General features: G+C 43.1%; 1 protein-coding gene across 1 annotated transcript in view; it reads left to right on the top strand.

The window, feature by feature from the left end:
- The window catches only part of LOC146866948 (pancreatic triacylglycerol lipase-like), a 187753-nt gene that overhangs the window by 99530 nt on the left and 63604 nt on the right, over positions 1-24619 (top strand). Inside the window, exon 6 of the mRNA XM_085603272.1 lies at positions 2751-2859. Within this exon, the coding sequence (XP_085459398.1) occupies positions 2751-2859 (109 nt within the window). The remainder of the gene's footprint in view (positions 1-2750; positions 2860-24619) is intronic.

The following is a 24619-nucleotide window of genomic DNA, read 5'->3' as shown; positions in this document are numbered from 1 at the left end:
TGCCCCGCTTAATACCTCATTGGACTTTCAGTTGGTATGGGCGGAGGATGCTGTCAAGTATTTGGGTATTTGGCTCAGCAGAGACCTACAGCTCATCTGGCGCTTACATTTTGGAAGACTGCATACCTGGTTTGAAGATAAAATTACATTTTGGACAGCATTACCCATATCAATGGCCGGTAGGATTGCCATTTTGAAGATGATTATCCTCCCTAAATTATTATATCTATTTGTCAATATACCCATTCCACTCACTCACAATTTTTTTAAATCCTGGGCGCTCTGCAGCAATTTCAATGGTCTGGGCCGGGGGTCAACCCAGAATTAGTTGGAACTTGTTGACACGCCCACTGTCCAAGGGAGGTCTGGGCACTCCAGACTTTGAATCATATGCTTTGAGTGCACAAGCCCAATTTTTACATTATTGGATCTACCCTGTCCCTTTCCAACCCCACGCTGCCACTGAGAAAGATATAGCAGATCCTACTCCTTTGCACATGGCCGTATATCAACCTTTCCGTAGGACTTCCAATGAGATTAATACCGTTGAAACGGTGCGAAGGCCATGGGATGGTCTGCGGAAACGTATGCAAACCTCGCTACTATATGCACCCTCTACACCACTTGCATTTCACCCTCATTTCCCCTTTCTGCATGATAAGGGTGCCATTGATAGGGCACATAAAATGGGCATTAAGACACAGGGGGACCTCTATCCAAATGGCTCTTTTTTGGAGCAGCCGGTTGGTCAGGTTGGGGAGAGGACTCCGGTTCTGGAATGGCTGCCATATCACCAACTCAGGGCCGCCTGTTAACCACTGCATCCCACTTTTCCAACCCCTCCCGATTCTCTGCACCTACTAGAACACCTTTTGGTCACACCGTGCCCTAAAAAATTAGTTACTAGGCTCTATGTCCATACGCAGGCGCATACTCCGTGGGCGAAGCCAAGGGCGCTGGCGCAGTGGAAAGCAGAGCTCTTGGACCAGCCCACGGACGATCAATGGGCATTTTGTTGCTCACAGATGAAGCATTTGTCCCCCAACTATAAATTACAGCTCATACACTTTAAATTCCTACATCATTACTATCGTACCCCTCTACAGTTATTTAAATTGAAACTGAGAACTGACTCTGCCTGTTGGAAGTGCAGACGAGAGGGAGCCGCATTTCTACACATAGCATGGGACTGTCCCGCGGTTTCCCGATACTGGGGGGAGGTGTGTGATATAATCCATGCTGTTACGGGCCAGCCCCTTGAACCTTCCCCACTAGGGATGTTGTTGGGTTATGTGGAGCAGTCCCTGCCTGCGGTTCGCCATCTGACTGTAATGTTGCTGATCCTTGCACGGCGCCGTTTAGCAATACACTGGGGTGCTCCCAGCTGTCCATGCATTAAGACGTGGATCAAAGATGTCGCTTACTCACAAGAACAATTAGCAAACTATTGGGACCTCATGCCTATGGCGTCTCGCCGTAAAGATATTTGGGAGCCTTTCACAAACTGGCTTAGGATGAGAGACTCCCCCCCCCCCCAGACACTGATGCATTAGCACTTCCATCTGCTGATCCTTCGGCGGTTGCCCAATAGAATTCCAATATAGCCACACAAATAGCAAGGCGCTTGTGATGGACATGTGCGGTGCCTTGGATTCAAGCCTTCCCCCAGTAGTTTTGATCCAAATGTATAAGGGTGGGGAGACCTGCGCTGATCTCTACAGATGTTATTTTATGTTTTTGCGCCTGACGACATATCGATTGATGTAATGTCCTATTATGTTCTATGCCTTTGTATCATTCGCTGTCACATTGCTTGTTTAACATCACCATGTCCGATGTGTGTCTCATGGATGCAGACGATTATTTATATGTTCCAATTTTGTATATTTTCGGCTGTCTCTTCAAAATCATAAATAATTTTTTTTCTAAAAAGGTTGGTGGATGCAGGTCATGTAACAAAAATTAACAGATGCCCTGCCTACCATCTTCACAGTTCCTTGTCCCATTAAGAGGTAGGGGAACCCTCAGGGTTGCCTCAAATGGCAAGACTGATGGTCACACAGTACTGGAGTCTAACTCAGATGCATGATCTTGATCTGACATCTAGCAAATGTAAAGCCTGCAGGTGTTCAGTTGCCAGTCCTTCAAACCTTATGTGGGATGCAGAAGCGTTAGTGGGATTAAGTCTGAGATGTTTGAAAGGATAAATCTAACACTGGACTCAGAGATTAAATAGTGTGTTAAACTGACACTCTTCAATCTCTAAGAAAAGCCTTTCTTGCAATCAGAAGTAGTTTTCGATGCAACCACTAATCTGGGCTACTAGGACCATTTTTCATATTAGGAAGGACCGACAATTGCCTAAAGTAGAAAACTGGATATTGAACTTGAATCATTCGTCCATGTATGAAAGAGCCTAGGACGAGGGATTAGATACTTATTATTTTATTTTGACTAGTATTTTATGGTTATATGATTGTCAGAAGATATATATAGATGTGTTATCCAGTTAAAACAATTTTGCACTTACATTTGTAAAATGTGTAATGCTTTCCAAAGTGTTCCCTCTTATTTCCCCTCGTTAATCTTCCCTTTTCCCCTCAGTAGTTATTTTTGTGTGTGCTATATTGTTGTATTGCTGGAAAAGTCACAAAGAAATAATACCAAAGAATAATCCTGTATGCTAGACGTTTCTAACTAGATGTGTTGCCGTAATCTTTCTGTAAAAACATTTCTGTGTTTACCAACAGAACAATTTGGGGTACTCACCTTCCAAGGTGCATATCATCGGCCATAGTCTTGGATCACATGCAGCTGGGGAGGCTGGGAAAAGAAGAGCTGGCGTGAGCCGGATAACCGGTATGTACAGAAAATATGTATGGTAGTATTCAGTAGAAAATATTTCTTCTTTAAAAAATATGCATTTCTCTAGCAGTCACTCAGCTTTATATCACCACACCATGTCCTCACTTTCCTATCCATCCTCGCACACCTCTGGCATCATTTTTTAACACCAGGATCTGCTGTGTTAGATGGTAGTTCAGTATGCTACTTCATCTTAGAATTTGCTTTATTTGTTTATTTTAGAACATGAACATGGTGCGACAAGATGCTTTACAACATTAGACAGTATTACATAGTGAATATGTTTCAGCGGATATCATATGTGACCTTTTGTTATGCTGCCTTACACTCTGTTATGCCTGTTAACTAAACTGAGCTATAAAATGCTACCTTTCCGTGATTTGTGTAACATCATATGTCACTACCAAGGTGTATTTAATACCGGGCATGTTTTTTTTTTTAAATAAAAGAAAAGACATGCAATGTTGTCAAAACTCTGGCTGCAAGCTTTTTTTTTTTTTTTTTAAATACATTTTAGCCATTTTATTGGAAATGGTACTTTGTAGCAGACTGCCATATAAAGTCCCTCGGAGATTTCTTATCAATCAGGTGCTTATGGTAGGGAGTAGAGAGACTCAGTAACTTGACATTTGACTGCTATCGACCTAGCCCAACCTGCCTTTCTGAAGCAGGGGGTGATGGGATATCTCTGGGTTTCTCAAGCTAGTGCGACGGGACTAGTGGAGCAACCTTGGACTTGTGCTGGAGGAGTCTCTCCAAGTGACTTACAAGCTTGACAGGTCTCTTGCCGCACCCATCTGCCTAACGCAGAAGGGTCAATCTTTACCCCTTATTACACTTCGCAATGACAGAGGCAAAAAGTAAGAAACTCTACTCTAATGCTCGTCTGAAATCCAATTAGATGGAGAATGTGATTGTTCCTCAGATTACAAAACAGGAAGAGCTATTTCATGTTGTAAATTAAACTTTGCTACTTTAGGGACAAACGTAGGGTTTGGTTTTTAGATCACCTTGTCTGTCAAAATCTTTAAATAGCGATGAGGTCACGAGGGCACTTAGGGGCATATTATCAAGAAACGGCGTTAAAATTATCGCCGCTTTAGCGGCAGAAAACTGCCGCTAAAGCGGCGATAATGGGCTTGATAATATGCCCGTGAGAATTCCCATAGAAGCCCATGTTCTGGTGTCAACATGGGCTTCTATTGGAATTCTCTGCGGCATATTATCAAGCCCGTTATCGCCCCTTTAGCAGCAGTTTTCTGCCGCTAAAGCGGCGATAATTTTAACGCCGTGCTTGATAATATGCCCTCAAATTCCCTAAGCATTCTAGCAGATGTGATTGCTATCACTATAAAAAAAACAGTTTTTGCCGATACCAGATCATAGTTGCAGATTCCAGACCTTCAAAGGGCCCCTTTTGTAACTACCTGGCAACAATGGACAAATCCCACGTGAGAGAAGCTATACAAAAGTGGTTCCCTCATTCTAAATCTCTTTAGCAACCTTGCAGCCAATGGTGTTATTTTCATACAATTCACCGGAAATCCCACTGAATGCTTTAATCACAGCCCATTGCACTGTCAAGGTGGGAGGAGCAGGATTTTTAGGACCCCTTCTCTCAAGAAGTCTAGGATTTGATAAGGGTCTACTGTTATCAGGTTCAATGTTTTACTTAGAAAGTGTCTAGAAAAAGAAAAAACCCGGTGAGCCCGATTCACAGAACTAACTTAAGACATAATCCTAAATTTACTACCATTTTGGTATTCACAGAAGGCACTTACTCATTTTGGTATTCACAGAAGGCACTTACTCAGTCAGTCAGTCAGAATAACTTTATTTCGCCGACATGATGAAGGCATAAAAGTATACTACATATATAAAAAGATACAAAAATAAAACATTTCATATCATTACAATACAATAGGTTTTAAAATACATTAGTGATACAAATTACAGATTTATAATTAAAATTCAAGCTAGATTAAATTCATATTACAGTTAATTAGATCCGCAAATTGACCGTCTCTTTTTTAGAGCAGTTAAAAGGAAGGATGCCACAGATAAACAAGTAAAGGGGTCAGACAATAACTGCAAATAATAAAAGGCCACACAACATTGTTTAAAGTTCATTATACACATAATGGGGATAATAAGCCTTTTCCTTTCATTCCGATAGTGTCTACAAAAAAACAAAAAATGCATATCATTCTGTATTGACTGGTTATCACAAGTACAAAATGGGAGATCGGCAGCAACATAAACATTACCAGGACTACCCAAAATTAGAGGGATATAGTTTAGACGGAATCTCACCAGGATATACCTGTGCTGTAAGTTAGTAAAAAAAGTTAGGTACATGGATTTTTTTTCTCCATTTGTGAGATTCTCGGTGCTGTTAAATATGTTTTAACTGTTGACAGCTTGACATTTAAAGTCTCCCTTCCAGTCTGCATATTAAATAATAGCTGGGCTTTCAGATCGTTCTTAGAAATAGAACAACAACTCATAGGGTCTAAGAAAAGATGATGTAGCCCATTAGCTTTTAAAGTAAATTAAACGTATCGTAACCAGGTTATATTGCTTACCCCATCTAATTTCAAGACATCATTTATGATATCTCTTGTCAGTGTAAGAGTCTCCTTTCGCCATATTGAATGCTACAATAGTATTGGCGCCAGAGATATTTTATCAGAAATGTAAGGGGGCTGCCATTTCCATATGGCATTTAAAATTGGCGCAAGACTTCGGCAATGAAAGTAGCCTTTAAAAAAATTATCTTCAATTTAATTGGAGTTTTGTACATTCTCTGACTCCCCAGACGGCTGCTCCATAAGTGGCAGAAGACACTGTCTTTGCTTCATACACTGTTTTTTTTACAGCTAAAGGTTTTAGACTGTTTTTTTAATAAACTTAATTAAAGCCCCAATATTCTTTTCCATCTGGATCGCTCTATTTACAATCATGTTTTGCCAGTTAATTTGTCTATCAAACATGATCCCTAAATAATTAAAAGAGTCAACGACTCCCAATTTTCACCGTTCAGTAATAATTTGGGGTTGTTTCCGCAGTTTTGGACAAGCAACAAGGATAAGGGACTTGGAAAAGTTAACTTTCATATCCAGAGAGTTCATGTATTGCGTATAATCCAACACTAAGTGACGCAGTGCATTACTAGTACGTCCTAAAAGCACAGCGTCATCCGCATAAAGCAGTATTGGTATCGGTTTGGAGTTTATATAAGGGACATCTGGAGTGGATTCCATCAGAGCAGCTTCTACATTATTGGTGTAAAGTGCGAATAGGAAGGGGGTAAGAACGCACCCCTGCCTAACACCTCTCATAATTTTAAAATGTCTGGTACAATCTGGTACACCCCTTCCATATCGGGCACAGGCAGAAGCACCTGAATATAAGTCGCGGATGATGTTAATAATATTCAGGTGAATCCCCATTGCACCCATGATCTGCCACAGCCTAGACTGTGCCACACAGTCAAAGGCTGCGGACAGATCCATAAAGGCCAAATAGAGGTGACCTTTTTTAGCTACAGTATATTTCGCTATAATTAGGCTCAAATTCAGGCACTGATCCACTGTGCCTTTCCCTCTTCTGAAACCAAACTGACAAGGGATTCTAATATTCTTATCCAGGGCTCAATCCTCCAACCTATTTAAAAGGAGACGACCCATTAACTTAGCAGTGGAATCTATCAGTGAGATAGGTCTATAGTTCTTCGGAGTTGACCTATCTCGCTTCTTAGAAATAGGGACAATTACTGTTGTATTCCACGATGGAGGGGCAGATGTTTGGGCAATTTTATTAAAAACATTTGTTAAAAGCGGGGCCCACAGATCTTGGTTCTCCAGAAACAGATCAATGGGTACTCCGTCCCGTCCTGGTGCTTTTGCCCGTTTACACTGCCCGTTTACACTGATTTAAAGCATACTTCACTTCTTCTAGTCTGAAACTAAGAGCACCCCCTGCCACTCCTAAACTTTCGGGGCAAGTCTGGTTGGATAAGGTCTCATCAGCAATAAGCCTTCAAAGTAGGTCACCCATTCCGCCTAATCAACATGAGTGTCTGTAGACAATGGCTGCTGATCTTTCAAAAAGAACGGTGCGTTAATCAGTGACCAAAACATCTGTGGGCTTTTTAATATAGCGGCCTTCTGCAGATTTTCCCACCATTATTCCTTTAGGGTTTTCAATCTAGTGGTCCTTGCTGTCTTATAAACTTGGCGCAAGGACTTAATTAAAGGTGGGTTACGGGGATTGCACTTCAAAGCTGTGTGAAGGTTTTTTAGAGATTTTTCACATTCATCATCAAACCAGCTACTTTTTTTCTGCACTTACTCATTTTGGTATTCATAGAAGGCACTTACTCATGAGTAAGTGCCTTCTGTGAATACCAAAATGAGTAAGTGCCATCTGTGAATACCAAAATGGTAGTAAGTTTAGGATTTTGTCTTAAGTTAGTTCTGTGAATCGGGCCTGGTGATTCTTGTATGAGGACACAACTGTTTCCATGAAAACCCAATGTCATCAGCCACCTGTTTTGAGCACTGAAGGTCCTCCAAAGTCAGCCTCTCAAACTTCCAGCCGTTAGCCTGAGAAGTTGCATCTGACTCAGAGAATATCGGCAACTAAAGAGGAGATGGATCTTCTGGAAGATGAAAGAGTCTTTCCCTGGAAAGGCTCATCAATGAGAAAAACAAGGATGTCTTGGCCAAAGGAGTGGAATCAAAATTATTTAGACAGTCTCTCCTGAATTTTCTGAAGCACCTTTTCAGTTGCGTGCTCTTTGTTCCCCTTGTGGGTTGAGATAACATGTTGCTACTTGATTGTCCATACGAACTACCATATTGCTCCCCTGCTAGTGGGCCTGAAAACTGTGTACCACTTTATCTACTGCAGCAAGTTCCCTCCAATTAGACTAATGCAATCTGTCCTTCCTGGTCCATGGTCTCTTGCACTTCAATCCCGCAAGTGTTTCACCGCACCTCCACAGACTGGCATCCGTCGTTAACTGTAGTGGCGAAGGATACTGAAAGGGAACCCCCTCCATTTGATGTTCCCTGTATAACTACCTATTCAGCTCCTGTGTAACCTATGGAGTTATTGGAATCTGCTCCTAGTGGTTGCTCGAAGATCGAACCCAACAACTTAGTAGGCAATTCACAAGTGCTTTCAGATTGAAATGTGTGCATGGCACTACAGCTATTTTAGCAGCCATCAGTGCCTGTATTTTCAACCAAAATCTGGCAGATGCACATGGGAGAGACTGTAGAAGCTGAAGATTTGACTGGCATGGTTGGTCTGTGGCAACAACACGCCCCCCCCCCCCCCCCCAAAGTTCCTCAGTGATGTGGACAACCCGAATGGCAGTACCTGGAACTGGAGGGGCCTGTTCTCCACTGCAAACTTGAGAAATGGTTGACTTCCAACATGATTTGACAAACAGACATCCAGTTAGTCTAACATCACCATGTAGTTATGTTTGTGCAACAACAGAACTATAGCCTGTAAATACACTGTTCGAAAGGATTCTACCAGTATGAACTTGTTTAATGCCTTAAAGTTCAAAATTGGACAGAATGATCTACGACCTTTACATACCAGGAAAAGGATCAAATAAAACCCTCCTCTTTCTTGTTGATGCTGTACCGGATTTACCACTCTTTTTGAGAATTTTCTTTACTGCTGACAACTATCTTCTCTGTTTGACATCTTTCCTGATCATGGAGTTAGTCTGAATTGGGCTCTTGGAGGAGATTGTTTGAAAAGGATTCGATGTCCCTCTTGAATTATTGAAAGTACCCACTGGTCTGTCACTATTTGTGCCCTTTGAGCAAGAAAGAATTTCAGTCTCACATCCACCTCCATATAGTCATTTCCTTGATGTTGACGTGCTGGATTTGTGGTGGGATTTGTTTCCAAACGCTTTCCCCGATCACCGTCGAGGCCACAAAAGGGGCGTTTATTGTCCTGTTGTGTCTGGACGTTTTGCTCTTGAAAATAGGACTTTTTTCCTGTAAAAAGCTTGAAAGGCTTTAGGACTTTCTTCTCGTCTGCTAACCTTTGGATTAGATCATTAGGTTCAAACCCAACGAGTTTAAGCCAAGTGAATAGCAACTTTTGCACCAGAGACTTTTGAACACCATCTCGCTTCTAAGGCTGCATACGTAGAGCACTTAACCCTGTCACCGCCAGTCCTACTGAGCAGCAGGACACCCACAGATTATCAAATGCCACATCTGACTACAACTGAGATAGTAGTTCCACCTGAGCCAGAATAGAAATAGTGGCCCCATTTTCCTGAATACAATTATATAATCTCCGGAAGACGTTCACCAGTACTTGGGTGGCATATGCGCCATATACCAAAATTAGCAGCTGCATATGGCCGTTTCAGAGCATACTCAACCTTTTGGTTTACTATGTATGAAAATGTATCTTCCTCTAATGATAAGAATGAGGAAAATGCCATTGATCACAAAATTGAATTGACCACATGTGGGATTTTTTCTTGGAATTGCTCAATGAGGTCCTTTTTATTATTTGTTTTAAAACTTGTAATTCATTGCTTGTCAATATCCGTCCACTACTTAAAAATAATATCTGTGATTACCTCATGCAGCTTGTAAGTCATCAAGAGTAGCACCAATGTACTGCGTATAAAACCCTTCTTTATCCTGGGTCTTTTGCTCAAATCTCAATGCATCTCGGATTTGGATTAACATGCTCTGCAAAGCTTTGCCTTGAATATATTTCCTTTGAGGCGAACTGTCCTCGTCATCATCCAGCTCAAATTTCTGTCTTTTGGTATTAGGTTCCCTCACTTCTGCATGCAGAGCCTCTTTTCTCATTTGCTTAGATCTGCCCTGGAAATCTTGGGGATATCACCCTCCTCCAATTCCTCCACATCACGGAGCTTCTGTGTACTTCTCATGCCATGAGACTACTCTATCTTTACAGAAAGTGCCCCAGCTGATACTTCCTATTTATACTGGCTGCCTAGCAATGAAGTCTTATTTTCAACGATACTTGGCTACTAAAAAAACAGTCCATAGCCTACCTAGAAGGGACATGCGCATGTGCGTACTCCAATAGTTTGTGGAACCCTAGAACCAGTCCCTGAGTGGCCCACCTGTGGGGTGCTGCATATGTCTCCCCAGGCATAGCACATGAAAAAAGAAGTGGGGCCGTGAGTAGAGCAGGATTTAAAAACACTGCTTGCCCCATGAAATGGTGAGAAACAAAAACACATTTTTTGTTTGAATTAATTACAGAAATGCGTGGTCCCACTTCCTTCTAAATTGGAAATCCTGTAGCTGTCCTAATAAAAGGAAACACAACAGGCTGTGGGGTGAGGGAGGAGCACGTTTGTCCATGGTTGTCATCAACATAGAAATAGGAGTCAAATCCATACATGCCAATGTTTTCAGACTGGGAAGTGGGAGATGTTGTATAATAAAGTAGGAGAATGTATTTTCCCCATTGGCTTATATGGAAGCAAAGGCAATTTTAGAGAGGAGCTAACTAAAATAAACCAATTTTTGACCTCAAAAACTGGAACTATATTGGCTTGTAATCAAATAGTTTAAATCAACAGAATCCCGAGTATCGAATGGGTTCTTTGAAATAAACGCAGGAACAAACACAGATCAAGAAGAGAACAGGAGTGTGAATCACTGTTCTTTTAGAAAATAAACTTTTGAGAAGAGAAGAGAGATCTGAAATTGAGGAAACTTCAGGTTCTCTAACAACTTTGATGCCCATACACTTGCGAACATTGAAACTGCTAACCCCTTCCGGCTCTGGAGAGCGTTAGCCCCTCCCTCACTGTGCTCAGTACAGGACTTTCTAGCTTACATGATGAAATGTCAGCACACCATCCAAGCTAGGAACATAAGTGCTTCCTTTTTCGCCACTTTCTATAGCAATGAAGCCATGAAGTCCCCAAGAATACACAAGACCTCAGCCATAAAATATCTGGTAATCAGAGACAGTCCCAGACTGGGGAAATACTGGGCCTGCTAGACTGCTAAGAGTTATTCTACATGTTCAGCAAGGGAGTTAATGGCAGATATCTATCCGGAAATGGACCATTACATCAGGCCTCATGCTGGGAAATGAGCGATGCTTTTACTTCCGAGATTGGGCAGAACGAAGTTGGGGCTTTGTATGCCATTCCATTCCATTTCCAAGCTTTATTTCGATCATTATAGACCATAAAAGCAAAAGATAAAATACATACATCACTGAGTTTGGGCAATAAAAACATCACTAAACATTACAGAATATAGCCAAATACAGTGGATTGATCAAATTTCATAGCAGTTAAAATTTAAAAAGAGGTTAAAACAATGATTTCATGAATTAATAAGATCAAAACAGTAGGAAATAGAAAAGGGACATTTAGCATGTGCGGGGCGAGTTTAAAAACCTGCGGCGCCTATGCCACATAGAGTTAAGGAAACAGGACACAGCAAAAACAATCGGGGGCTGAGTGTCAGTTCTAAAAACTCGATGGTCGGCTCAATAGGTGAGTTCGCTGAGAAACTAACTGTATGAACCATGGTCTAAAATGCCCTCATATCTCTATTAGTGAGAGCCTGTTTGATCGCATCCCATCTTTCAGACTCCCAATCCTTTTTGGCTAACTTTAAACTATCAATATATAAGGCCCTCCTAGTTTTTATCAGAGATCTATCTTTGGATTTTATGTCGTCAATGAGGGCACCCTTTGCCATTCGGCAGGAATTGTTAAACCAAGTGGATTTAGGGGTCCTCTTGCCTTTAGAGGGCATCAGGGGATTAGAGATGTTGGTCAGGCTAGTGGTCAAATCCACATGGATAACCATAAGTTGAGCTATTGTATTAGGAGAATTAAGGGTCTGGGCAGCCTTCTCCATTGCCAATAAAGGTGGAATAATTAGGGAATACAGGGCAGCAGCCTTGCCTGGTGACTGCTTCAGGGTTTCCCACCTAATTCTCCTTCTGTTATTGTCTAAAGATAAGTTGGTACCAGAGGAGGGGCGAGTGATTGGGGAACTATGAAGTTCCGGAAGCTCAAGGTCGAGTACCAAAGCATTATGGTCGCTGTTGTGTCTTGGCCAGACAACAAAGTCGACTACCCAATGCCATATGCTTGCTTCCACTAGAATATAGTCCAATAAAGATGATTGCCCCGGTCTATTAAAAGTAGGTTTTCCTGGTTGTTCTAACTTAGTACGACCGTTGCATACCCTCAGTGCATGAGTTAGTGTTACTGCATTGATCTGTGATACCAAGGGGGTTCAAGCTCTTACCGGAGGAATTCACGGTTCAGGGATTAACCAAAGGGAATCCTCGGCAGTGAATGAAGAGTCAGAAGGAAGGACTAGAGGCTCAAATTGACAATTAAAATCACCTCCTATCACCATCCTAGTATTCGGGGGAACTAGCTCGATGAATGTGGTAAGCATGTCTATGGCCTGGGATTCCTGTGCAAAGGTTACCGGGCGGGAATAGATGTTAATAAATGCAATTTTAATCCTAGCATTGAAAGTGAGGATGGTACACTGGATATCATCCGATGAGGTGTTCAGCTGTTCAGTACAGTTCAGATGTGTAGCAACCCACGTGCCTAACCCTTCCAATGGTCTACCTCTACCTCCCATAGTTGCTAGCACATTAAAAGTTGCAAAGCCCCTCATGACAGTGTCCTCTCTAGCCCAGGTCTCCTGGAACATACACACATCATGGTTTTGTACAAATTGTATCCATTCAGGATTTTGGAGTTTGTTGTTGATACCGGCAATGTTCCACGTCAGCACCCTCAATTTGAAGCCCAAATTCGAGGTGGCATCATGTACAGTAGGACCAGAGGGGTTTGGGGTTTGTGTGATCTCTGGCTCGATCTCGGGGTCTGGTACTCCCACTTCCGCTAGGGATCTATTCCTGGCCATAGATGTGATTATAAGTTCAGAAGTGATAGGGGCTTGATTGTTGAATACATCTAAGGTAGCACCAACGGAGCCTTGGGGTCCCTGGTAAGATTCATGATGGGACTCCCCTGATGCATCTTCAGTCACACCAGCAATATTTATGGATGGCAACCCAGTGATTTTCGGATTAGGCTCTCTATTGGTCCCCCCTAACTCCTGTCTAGGAGTGGGATCAGATCGAGTCGAAAGTCAATCCACCTCTTCAAAGGCCCCAAACCTGTTTGCTTTGTATACAAATTACAGCTTTTTTCTTTTATGATAAAAACAGTGTGGTGGGGTCAGGACATTAAAGTGTAAGGACTGCGACAATAAAGACGGACAAGGAGGCAATGTGTGTGTTCTGCTCAGACAAAGGATTCCAGGCTTCTGTTTGGTAACAGACAACCAAGGGCAGCTGCTTTTGTTTTAACTTTGGATAAAAGTCTAATGCTGGTGTGTCATTAATCCACCTTTAGAAGAAAATCATGACGAATTTGTTCGTGTGTATGTCAAACTTTGCATTCAATGAACATAATAGGATACTATTTCCAACCGTGCTTACAGTTCAGAGACTTTTATAACAACCAGTTAAACGATGGAGTCTGAGGGAAACACACAACCAGCCTGGACGAGTCCCCCTACTTGTAATGTATAAACTCAGAAGTCCAGGGGTAAGAAAAAAACAAAGAAAAAACAAAGACCATATAGTGGAGAATATAGAACCTGGATGATACTTAAACTACTACCTGGCCAAAAGAGTCCTCAAACAGAGGACGTAATCCCATCACCCACCGTGGTGGCATGCTTCATCATGTGGGATCTCCTCTTAACCAAACCTAGTATGGTTAAGGAGCTACTACTCCCAAGCTGAATCTACGGGAGGAGCTCGCGGATGTTTTTAATCTACGCTAATGGAAATGGATCTCCTAAAGATCGATGAAGATAGCCTAAGTTAGGTGAGACCATGTTGTGCAGTGTAAACCGAAGTGATGTGAAAATGACTACTGGAAAAGAAAACTATTTAATGGAAATTTCCCAGTGACAATATTAAAAGCAGAATAATAGCGCGATCTGAGCAAATTTACGAACGCGCTAACAATAAACCAGAAAAAGGTCTACATGTTTCAGCCAATGAGGATCAGGAAATAGTGATCATGGCTTTCTTCAGGACCAAACAGAAAACTACTGCAACTATGAACTAGTGCTTAAAACACTAACATGAAAAAAGTGTCAAAATAAGTCAAGTGGAACGATACGACCAACCTTGTGCCTCAGAGTTGATTCTAAACTTTAAAATCCTACCGGTCAAGAAGGTAAGTACCTGTATCGAATGACAAAAAGCAAAAACACACATGAAAAGAATTGTCAACCAGGCAGTGAACTACACACAAGTCTATAGCCCACATGTCACGGCTACATCGGACAGCTATATACAAAATCTTACCCGTATTGAATCGGGACTGCGCCTGCCGCTCCTGGTAACAACTCAGGGCGTAAGGCAACGCTCTGTGAAAGAAGGAATACAATTGGTATAGTATAGTGGAGAAAAAGCGCCGTGAAGGTACAGAGCACAGCAAATACACTGACACTCTCTATTGCTCATGGTAAAGCCCTTCCACAGAAAGGAGACATTCAACCTCACTGAATGGCTATGCCATGTTGCCAGCATGAGTAGTATTCGAACAGCTGGAACCAAATACTATTCGTAAATGCACCCACCAAGTTGAGTTGACAATAGTCTAGTGCGTAAAAAGAACCAAGAGAAGGATGTAATAATTTACAAACAACCTCCGAATCTTTTGGCACAAGTTGTGCTTAAAGCAACAGTCTATGGGGCATTACTCTAAGTATTACCTGGAAAACAGACCTCGTACAGTTCAGAGACACCTAACTTCAACCAAACTGCTTTTCAAATGGAACTGAGCATCAGTTAAATATAGCATTTCTATGGTGGCATGTTTTTGAGTATGTACATTTTGGAGATGACACGTTTTCTACGTAGTTTGGTTCAGAATAGTCACCTGTAACAGTTACCAACTAGATCTAATAGCTAAATTATACACTGTGTATGTGTTTTTTTCCTTTAATACCCAGACAATGGCAGCTGCTGTCTTTGAAAGTGGTGAAGCATAAATGTGAATATTATAGAGACTTACCTTGAAGTACTCCGAGTCCCAAGACATCCAATCTTAGATAAAATTGTTTTTAGGGAAGTAGTCTCAGAGTGTTCAATCAGGCGAAAAGTAGAGGGCACCCACACCTATCAGTCCAACAGCGTTTTTGGCAGTGTTTAATTGCCAATCTCTGGAATTCTAGAGGATATTTCTGAATGTTTTTCTGGTTACTGTTGAGAGAGATACTAGATTATTTAATGTGTTGCGTGAGGCTCTGAGGAAGTGAGGAAGTGAGTGGCAAATGCCATAACGATTAAACACTAACCCTGGGTGGGTTACTCTGCCCTGCCAGCGGAGTTTGTGGAGATTTGCTTACTCCGCGCTCTGTGGCGAACGTGGAGGTAGGCAAAACTCCGCCACCGTGGCAGAGTTAGCCGCTCCCTCCCCCATCCCAAATGCTTTCAAAAGGTATAAATAAGGCACTTACCTGCATGTCTCCCATTCCTCGCCGCTCTCCTTTCTGCTCCTCTCGTGTTCTCGACGTCCTTCTTAAAAAAAAACACTACGTTGTACGTCTTGCAGGTGCGCATGTGCACGCGCAAGCCTTTCAACTTCGTGTTTTTTTTTTAAGAAGGACGTCGAGGATGCGAGAGAAGCAGGAAGGAGAGCGGCGAGGCACGGGAGGTGGCAGAAAAACAGGTAAGTGCCTTAGTTATACTTTTTTAAAGCATTAGTGAGTGGGAAGGGAGCGGAGACACTCGTAGCTCTATGGAGATTTTTCCAAACTCCGTGGAGCTACGCGTAGAGGCACTACTCCAGCTCGGCCCAGGGCTATTAAACACGTGTTGGCTACTTCTATGTGAAGAATTGTTTTGGGACTCAATAAAAGACAAAGAATAACAACTGTGTTCTGTGGATATAATTGGACTACTGGACACTATTGATTCTAAGGTGCTCAGGAAAACTATATATTTGCACGGCAAAGAGTTCCATAACTTGGGGGCCAGATATTCAAATGAGTGGCCTCCCCAAATTGCTCTGTGGATTTTTGGTACTGTCATGAGATGTGCGTTAGCTAACCTCAAAGCCCTTTCAGGAAAGTAGGGTGCAACTAGAAAGTGTAACAGCTGGAGGCTTTTGTTGCAGTAGCCCTATGATCAATACACAGGGCTTTGAATTGCAACCGCTATTCTTTCGGAGCCAGAGAAGGTCTACCAGTGCCCTTTTTACTGATTGATGCCTGGAGATGTCTAAAAGAAGGAGAGCTGCTGCATTTTGTATGAACTGTAGCTTTTTTATTACGTAGCGAGGGGATTCAAAAGACAGAGAACTCCCGTAGTCTAGACATGAGATTATCACAGCCTTTATAATGAGCCTTCTGGAAAGGAAGTAGATCTAGCACTTTCCCTAAACATTCTATGAATGCAATAGCAGCTCGCTGAGAAGTTCTTGGTCTTGAGATTCCATGGTGAGAGTGTCGTCTAGCCATACACCCAGGCTCCTTATGGGACTTAAAGGGCTGGGTGAAGTCCCTAGACAGTCCGGCCAGGGTATCAGTGCCTGATTATCAGTGTTATTATCCAGCAGCATTATTTTGGTCTTGTCCCAGTTACGTTTGAGGCAACACCTTTCCATTCAGTTGGCCACTTCCTTTAAACAGGGTGCAAGTTGTTGAGAGTTTGAACAATGTTCTGGAGAGACAGACATTACAATTTTGGTGTCGTCTGACTTTTGACAAACCAAAGGCACATACGATCTTAGCAAGGGGACGCATTTAAAGTTTGAAAGGGGCACCCTACATTTCAGAGGTAAAATGTCTGAGTAGCATGTCTGATCAAGCCCTTGGAAAGGCTTCCCAATGAGAAAAGACATTAGATATGTTAGCGCTCTATCTTTTATACCCACGTCTGCAATTCTCTGGGTGAGTACTGCATGGTCTACAGTGTCAAAAGCGGCACTCAGATCCAAAAGAATGACTGCTGCAGAGCCTCGTTGGTCCAGGAGCAGTCTGAGTTCCTCCACCACCGCTGAATGTGCAGTTTCAGTACTGTGTTGTGGTCTGAACCCCATTTGGGTAGGATGGCGAATTTTGTTTAATTCCAAAAAGGAAGGAATATATTGGTTTACATGCTTCTCCCAAAAGTTTAGACACTTCCGGCAGCAAGGAGATAGGCCTTTAGTTACCCAGACTTAATGGGTCCAATCTGGACGTTTTTAGCAGTGGCTTCACCACTGCAAGTTTTCATTGAGGGGGAACCATCCCACTGGTTAAAGACAAGTTAAAATAAGTCCTGTAGTGCTGGAAAGATGTTCTCAGGCCCTTGTTCCAAAATGTGGAGGGGTGCCGGGTTCCAATGGTGAGCCTGACTTAACCATGCTAGATAGTACTGAAAGATGGCTTGTCATGGTGGCAAGGAAGGTGGACAGGCCTTGTTCAGGGCTCCTTCAGGATTTCCTCCTTGACAAAGGGTCTAACACTGTGGAAATGTGCTTTTTAATGTGCACACAGGTGCAGGAGTCACCCTTCTCTGTCAACGGGTCCATAGACCAACAAAATAGAGATTGGCACTGAAGCTAGAATTCAAATAAAAAGTTTATTATTCACTCATGAGTGGGACTACGTCCACACAGCACTCTCAAGTGCTGCCTGAGGTAGTACATTGAAGTCACAGAACACAGGCCTTATAGACAGCTTTTTCTGCACTGGTAAGCATGTGGATACAATTAGAAGATACAGGCCTACACAGGAATAGTTACCGACAAACATGGGCAGATGGGATATCACTTAGTCAGCAAAGTGGGAGTGGGAGCAGGAGTGCTTATGGCAGCAGTAAATGATTGACAGTTGAGTCTGAGACCAGGTGTTCTGGCAGCTACAAACTCTTAGCATGCACATTGCTTTTAGCTGAGTCAGGAAGTCAACTAAAATAGACAGCACAGGCAGGGAAAAAGACGAGCAGCAGAGGATGGGAGAATTACAAAGCCAACAAAATGGATGCCACAACCAAGATGGCTTCAGCTTATGCTAACAGAAATTATTTCAGATTTCCACAACACCTTCTCCCTATCGGGAAAGGATGAAGGGATGTCTGTAATCTTTTTTAGGAAGAAGTTGGACAGATCGTTACTGCGTGCACTGACGATTCTCATAAAGAGCTGTCTGTTCTGGGCTCAGTAAGGGATTTTAGAAATTAAAAATTTCTTTAGGTGAGTTGGAAGTCTTATAAATGTTGGCAGTATAGTAGGAGGCTTGAGAGGTTCTGATTTCGGAATGATAGTTCCTGGTTGCATTCCGATATTCTTGAACACTCAACTCATCATAAGACTAGCTCCATTTTCTCTCCAATCGTTTACATTCCCTCTTTAGAGACAGCAAGTGGGAATTGGACCATGCGGATTTTCTGCCTAGTTGAACACATTGGTACCATGTCAGCGGGATGACCTGGTTCAGAGAATTATTGATCCAATCAGAGAATCTAAAGGTGGCCATGGGAGTGTGGTTGCCTAGTTCAATCCTAGACTTGCTGAGAGCAGCTTTCCTTTCCTAAAAGTTTCATTTAGACCAGCAGTGGTCCTGCTGCATGGCCTATGGTGGAGGGCTTGGTGTTTGGCAGGGAGGAACACAAGATGATAGGTATTGGATAAAGATCTGACCAAGTTACTGGCAGAGGTTCATATACCTGCAGATTTAATATATTACTAAAAATAAGATCGAGAGTATACCCTTTCTCATGGGTTAGGTCCATTACCATTTGTGTGAGCTGTAAAGAGGAAAGGTCTTGAAGTAAGTTCTTAGAGGCACAACGCTTGGTGTCATCAAGATGAGTGTTAAAATCTCCCAATAGGGTGTAGTTGTCTTTGTTCACTGATGAATTTTCAACCATGTCGGGGCGTGCCTGGAAGAAGTGGGCAGATGGACTGGGGTAAAACTCCAGAGAAGGAGAAGGTTGGGCTGGGCAAAATCAATCACAATGAGGGACAGTGAGAGGAGTAGTTGCTCTATAGACTATAGCGACCCCCCCCCCCCCTTAATCTCCCTTTATCTTTACGATCCTCCTACAAATAAGGTAGCTTGCGGGCAAAGCTTGAACTATATCAGGTGGGGAACCCTCAAGCAACCAAGTTTCTGTAAGGAATTATACATCCGGCTGATTGTCCTTGATGAGTGGAAATAGGTACAATTTATGACCTGCTAAGGATCTACAGTTAATCAAGAACAAACGCCACCCTACCTGCTCTTTCTCAGGGCTGGTATTTTTAGGGTGGAGTTGGGGGTGTAAAGAGCAAGCTTTACATAGCAATTCCGGCACATTGAGGTCAATTGCATGGAGGCAAGAAAATTTAGGGCGCACCTGCAGCGGTCACGGTTGTTTCGAGGTTTAAGTCACCTTATTTTGTTTGAAAGGGTTACGCTCTTCATTTATGGAGGATAGCCCACGAAAACAACTAGAACGCCTACCATCTCTAGTTGTACAATCGCTGTAAAGTGCAGTGCAAAACTGTACAGATTCAATTCCCAACTCCACTGATCCCCGCAATGACAACACTCCCCTTCAGTTAAAAACACAGACCAACACAGAAGGAATGCTTACATTTTTTTTTAAATGCCCTCGTCAGCTGACTAATAGCAGCATGTGAAACGGCGTGATCGTGGTGCAAAGGTTGTAATTCATTTAGCTAATATCTGTTTCCTGCCACACAGAAATGGGGCTTTCTTGTTTTAACTTTCTTCAGTAGTTTTACCGTCTTATAAATATGCAGAAAGAAAGTCAACTGGTTTCCGTCTGTAGTTAACCACCAAAACAGAAAACGGGATGACCTATTCATAATCACCCTGTGTCTCCCATTTGGGGCATCATCGGAACAGGAAGTACATGGCTGCCAAGTTTTCCGGTTCCCTATGTGTGACATTGATATAGATGCAGATATTGTATGTGTGACATTTCAGTATCATGCGTGTGACATTTTTAGTGACACAGAACAGCTAGCTGAATATTTTCCCTGTACATCCCAGAACAAGCATTTACAATGCAACGGTCTCGGCATTGTTATTGGCATTGCTCATGACAATGCCGTTTCTTTAAATGTTTTAAAAACAAAAACATAAACAAAAATAATGTCATGAGCAATGCCAATAGCTCTAACTTTACCAATGCCGAGACCATTGCATTGTAAATGCTTGTTACACATTGCCCTCGTAGGAGCAAGTGTGAAAAGGGGTGCAAATGTTATTAGAATATGGTGCAGCTCTTGTTCGTGTGCCTAAGAGACCTTGTTAGTGTGTTCTCAGAACCTGTCCTATAGGAAACATCCCCTCCCCCACACCCAAGCACTGCTCTCCGTGGCTTATTTATTTTGGATTTTATATAGCGCGGGCCACGTGGCCAGAGCGGTTTACGCTGGCGAAGGCAGAGCGCAGAGAGCCACGTGCAAGCACACTGTGTGCAGTACAAAACACAGAAACAACGAGGGTGTAAATGCAAATGCAGATCATAAAATTATACCTGCACCGTCAGTTGCCTCGCTCGGTGAGCCGCAAACAGGACAAAATGTATCTTTGATTGCCGAACATCCTTGAGAGAAACAGGTCTTCAGCAGACAGTCTTTTTTCACTCACACCATTGAAGGTGACAGGTGGCACCCCAACATTAAAAATAAGAGTCCTCCACTTTCTGTTTTTAAACTAATTATTTTGTTCCCAAAAAATCTGATGACTAAAAAAAAAACATGGCGCAGCGGTAAGGCAATAATGCCACACTCGTATTTATGACGCTGAGAAATGTCAAACTTTCAGAGAGGCGCTATTTAAAGAAAACAAAGTATTGTTGTTTTGGAGGGATCTCGGCAAACGACGCGCAGGAGGAAGGTGATTCATGGTGAGGTGACAGTCCCGTCGTTACATATAGAACAAACTGCCAGTTTCAAAAACAACTGGAAATGTTTCCATAGTAGTTCGTACCTCATATGCCTTCACGTATATAAAGTGGTGATATATCCGGTGAAATGTTCGCCAGGGAGTGTGGCACATACTGCTTTGATGCGAAAACGTTTACATCCCTTCTATCCACTAAGAATCCCCCCTCCCCCAAACAACACAACAAACGAACACCACGGCATATATTTTCGTTGCAGGTTCGGCTCTTCAACCCTTTTTCCTTCTTACAGTGCAGATATGAAGGGTTAATGCCTTCTAACAAATAATATGGCGGAAGTGGGCAGCGAAGGCAACGATTCCCAGTCGTTTTCGTTAGGTTTTTATTGAAGAAAACAAACCATGCAGTTTTGGGTTCCCAGTTAAAAGAAAACAAACATTAAAGAAAGAGTGCCGGCAAAAGAGTGGCTTTACTTCTCTAGCGCTTCGGGCTGAACAAACCGCCTCTGTGCGCTACGAGCTGATATACTCTGGTCGGTCCAGTGTTTCTCGGGCTGGGTGTGGACAGCGACCCCTCCCGTCTTGAAGTGCGGGGACAGACTTTACATACAACAATGCGCTCCCTTCTCATGCGGGCATACTGTGTAAACCTCACTTTCGCTTTCTCTTGTTAGCTGGTATGGTGTTTATTTTCCGGTATGCCATGGGTGCTTTGCTTTCATGAGGAATTCCGAATCCAGAATGTAAGGGGGGGCTGACTGCCTGCGACCTGCCTGGCATACAAAGGTAGGATCTGTTCTGCGCTACACATAAACATCCAGCTAAAACTCATTGGATCTCAGCGCATTGAACTTAACAAACCCTTACTACCCCTACCCCTACCACCCCTCAAAGCTGCCTTTCCCAAAGAATAAAAGCTCCTAACTACTCCTTAAAGCTACCACTCCCTGAAAAATCGAAATCCTTTTGTTGCGGGTTTATATATCACAACTCGGCCTGAAGGTGTTCGAGCCTTCACATGAGCACCAGACACATTACATAAGGATGCATTGATTTTTGGTCGGCACGGGGAGATTAAGTGATTTGCCCAGAATCACAGGATAGTGAGCTTGCACTGAGACTCGAATTCCTCAGCTCCAAAGTCGGCAGCTCTGACCCTCATGCCACATCCTCTAGTCTCCCGCCACCTTCCCACCTCACTTTAAATCTCCTCTCTACTTTAGCAGGAAGCCCCCTTGCTCCTAGTAAGCTAACCTTTGCCTTGTAAGCCACAATATTTTTCGATTTTGCTGTAGCAGCACCTTTTTTATTTTTCTAATTTTTCAGTATACTGCATTTTTGACACGACTTTTTCAGTGTACTTTTCCCCACAATATGTTTACACCAAACCAAAAAAAGGATTTCATGCGCTCTCAACACCTGGGTCTGTCTATATTTACCCCAAACTAAATGCCCAGTCACATAACCTTACCTCCCAAATATTGTTCATTTAACACAAATCTATATTCTTACAGAAAACGACTCGATTTCTAAGCGGGTTCACTGGTGTGTGTTTTTTACACCTTGCCCTCGTAGGAGCAAGTGTGAAAAGGGGTGCAAATGATATTAGCATCTGGTGTAGCTCTTGTTCGTGTGCGTAAGAGACCTTGTTAGTGTGTTCTCAGAACCTGTCCTATAGGAAACACCCCCTCCCCCACAACTAAGCACTGCTCTCCGTGGCTTATTTATTTTGGATTTTATATAGCGCGGTCCACGTGGCCAGAGCGGTTTACGCTGGTGAAGGCAGAGCGCAGAGAGCCATGTGCAAGCACACTGTGTGCAGTACAAAACACCGAAACAACGAGGGTGTAAATGCAAATGCAGATCATAAAATTATACCAGCACCGTCAGCCGCAAACAGGATAAAATGTGTCTTTGATTGCCGAACATCCATGAGAGAAACAGGTCTTCAGCAGACAGTCTTTTTTCACTCACACCATTGAAGGTGACAGGTGGCATCCGAACATAAAAAATAAGAGTCCTCCACTTTCTGTTTTTAAACTAATTATTTTGTTCCCAAAATATGATGACTAAAAAAAAACATGGCGCAGCGGTAAGGCAATAATGCCACGCTCGTATTTATCAGAGAGGCGCTATTTAAAGAAAACAAATTAAGTATTGTTGTTTGGGGGGGATCTCGGCAAGCGACGCGCAGGAGGAAGGTGATGCATGGTGAGGTGACAGTCCCGTTGTTACATATAGAACAAATTGCCAGTTTCAAAAACAACTGGAAATGTTTCCATAGTAGTTCGTACCTCATATGCCTTCACGTATATAAAGTGGTGATATATCCGGTGAAATGTTCGCCAGGGAGTGTGGCACATACTGCTTTGATGTGAAAACGTTTACATCCCTTCTATCCACTAAAAATCCCCCCTCCCCCAAACAACACAACAAACGAACACCACGGCATATATTTTCGTTGCAGGTTCACTCTTCAAACCTTTTTCCTTCTTACAGTGCAGATATGAAGTGTTAATGCCTTCTAACAAATAATATGGCGGAAGTGGGCAGAGAAGGCAACGATTCCCAGTCGTTTTCGTTTGGATTTTATTGAAGAAAACAAACCATGCAGTTTTGGGTTCCCAGTTAAAAGAAAACAAACATTAAAGAAAGAGTGCCGGCAAAAGAGTGGCTTTACTTCTCTAGCGCTTCGGGCTGAACAAACCGCCTCTGTGCGCTACGAGCTGATATACTCTGGTCGGTCCAGTGTTTCTCGGGCTGGGTGTGGACAGCAACCCCTCCCGTCTTGAAGTGCGGGGACAGACTTTACACATACGACAATGCGCTCACTTCTCATCCGGGCATTGTGTAAACCTCACCATACCTACAAAAATATAAACCGAGCAGGGGACTTCAGTACCTCATTTTAACGCCCCTTTGCTATACCCACCCACCCCCACACGCACCTTATCTCTGATCGTGGCAACCTCCCGGGTAGTTGAAATAAACACTCGCGCGCTCTGGGCTCCATGCGGCGAGAAGCCGCCAGCGCGTTTGGCCCATTTGGTAGCTTCGCGGCGCTGTGAAAACAAGCACACCACTGCCTTTCTCCGAGGCGAAGCAGAAATGCCTCGGAGAAAGGCAGCGGAGCTTTCGGATTCAGGGGCGTGTTCTCCTCCTGCCGTTGGCTGGAGGAGATAATTAGACTTCTTGAAAAAAACACGCCCCCGAATCCGAAAAGGACGGGGCCTGTTCGGAGTGACGGACCTCTTCTCCAATGGCTGGCCAGCATTCAAGAGGCCAGCCAATGGAGAACAGGGGAGAAGAGGGGCGGGTTCAAGCCCCTCTTCTCCAAGTCATTAAATCTCCGACTTACGGTTCTGCCTTCGGCAGACCGGCGGTCCTCGACCTAAAAAGCATTAACGTGGTTTCAGCTCAGGTACTGTGAGTGTGATCACTGATGCGGGAAGAATAGACTCGATTCAGGTGGGAGGCTCCCGATTGCTGTCTCTCGCCTGATTTGCATCTGCTGTAATAGAAGTAACTAGGGGAAATATATTACCCCCCATTTCTTTTTCAGAATCTGCCACTTTCCTGTTCTGAAATGTGGGCATGTATGTGAGACGCTCTGTGATGTCCCCATACATAAAGCCTGACACCCTATGGTAATTGCTGCTCCCCACTTACACTTTATAATACATCTCCCTAATGGAACCAAAAGACTTCCTTTCTCCACGCGTTAGTAACCCTGTCAGGGGAAGACATATTCATTGACATGCACATATCAATATACTGCAGGAACTTACACACTCCATGGG

Source organism: Triturus cristatus, chromosome 1_2, assembly GCF_964204655.1.
Source record: "Triturus cristatus chromosome 1_2, aTriCri1.1, whole genome shotgun sequence".
NCBI classification, from domain to species: Eukaryota; Metazoa; Chordata; class Amphibia; order Caudata; family Salamandridae; genus Triturus; species Triturus cristatus.
Note: the sequence above shows the minus strand (reverse complement) of the source record. Positions and strands in the feature narration are given on the sequence as shown.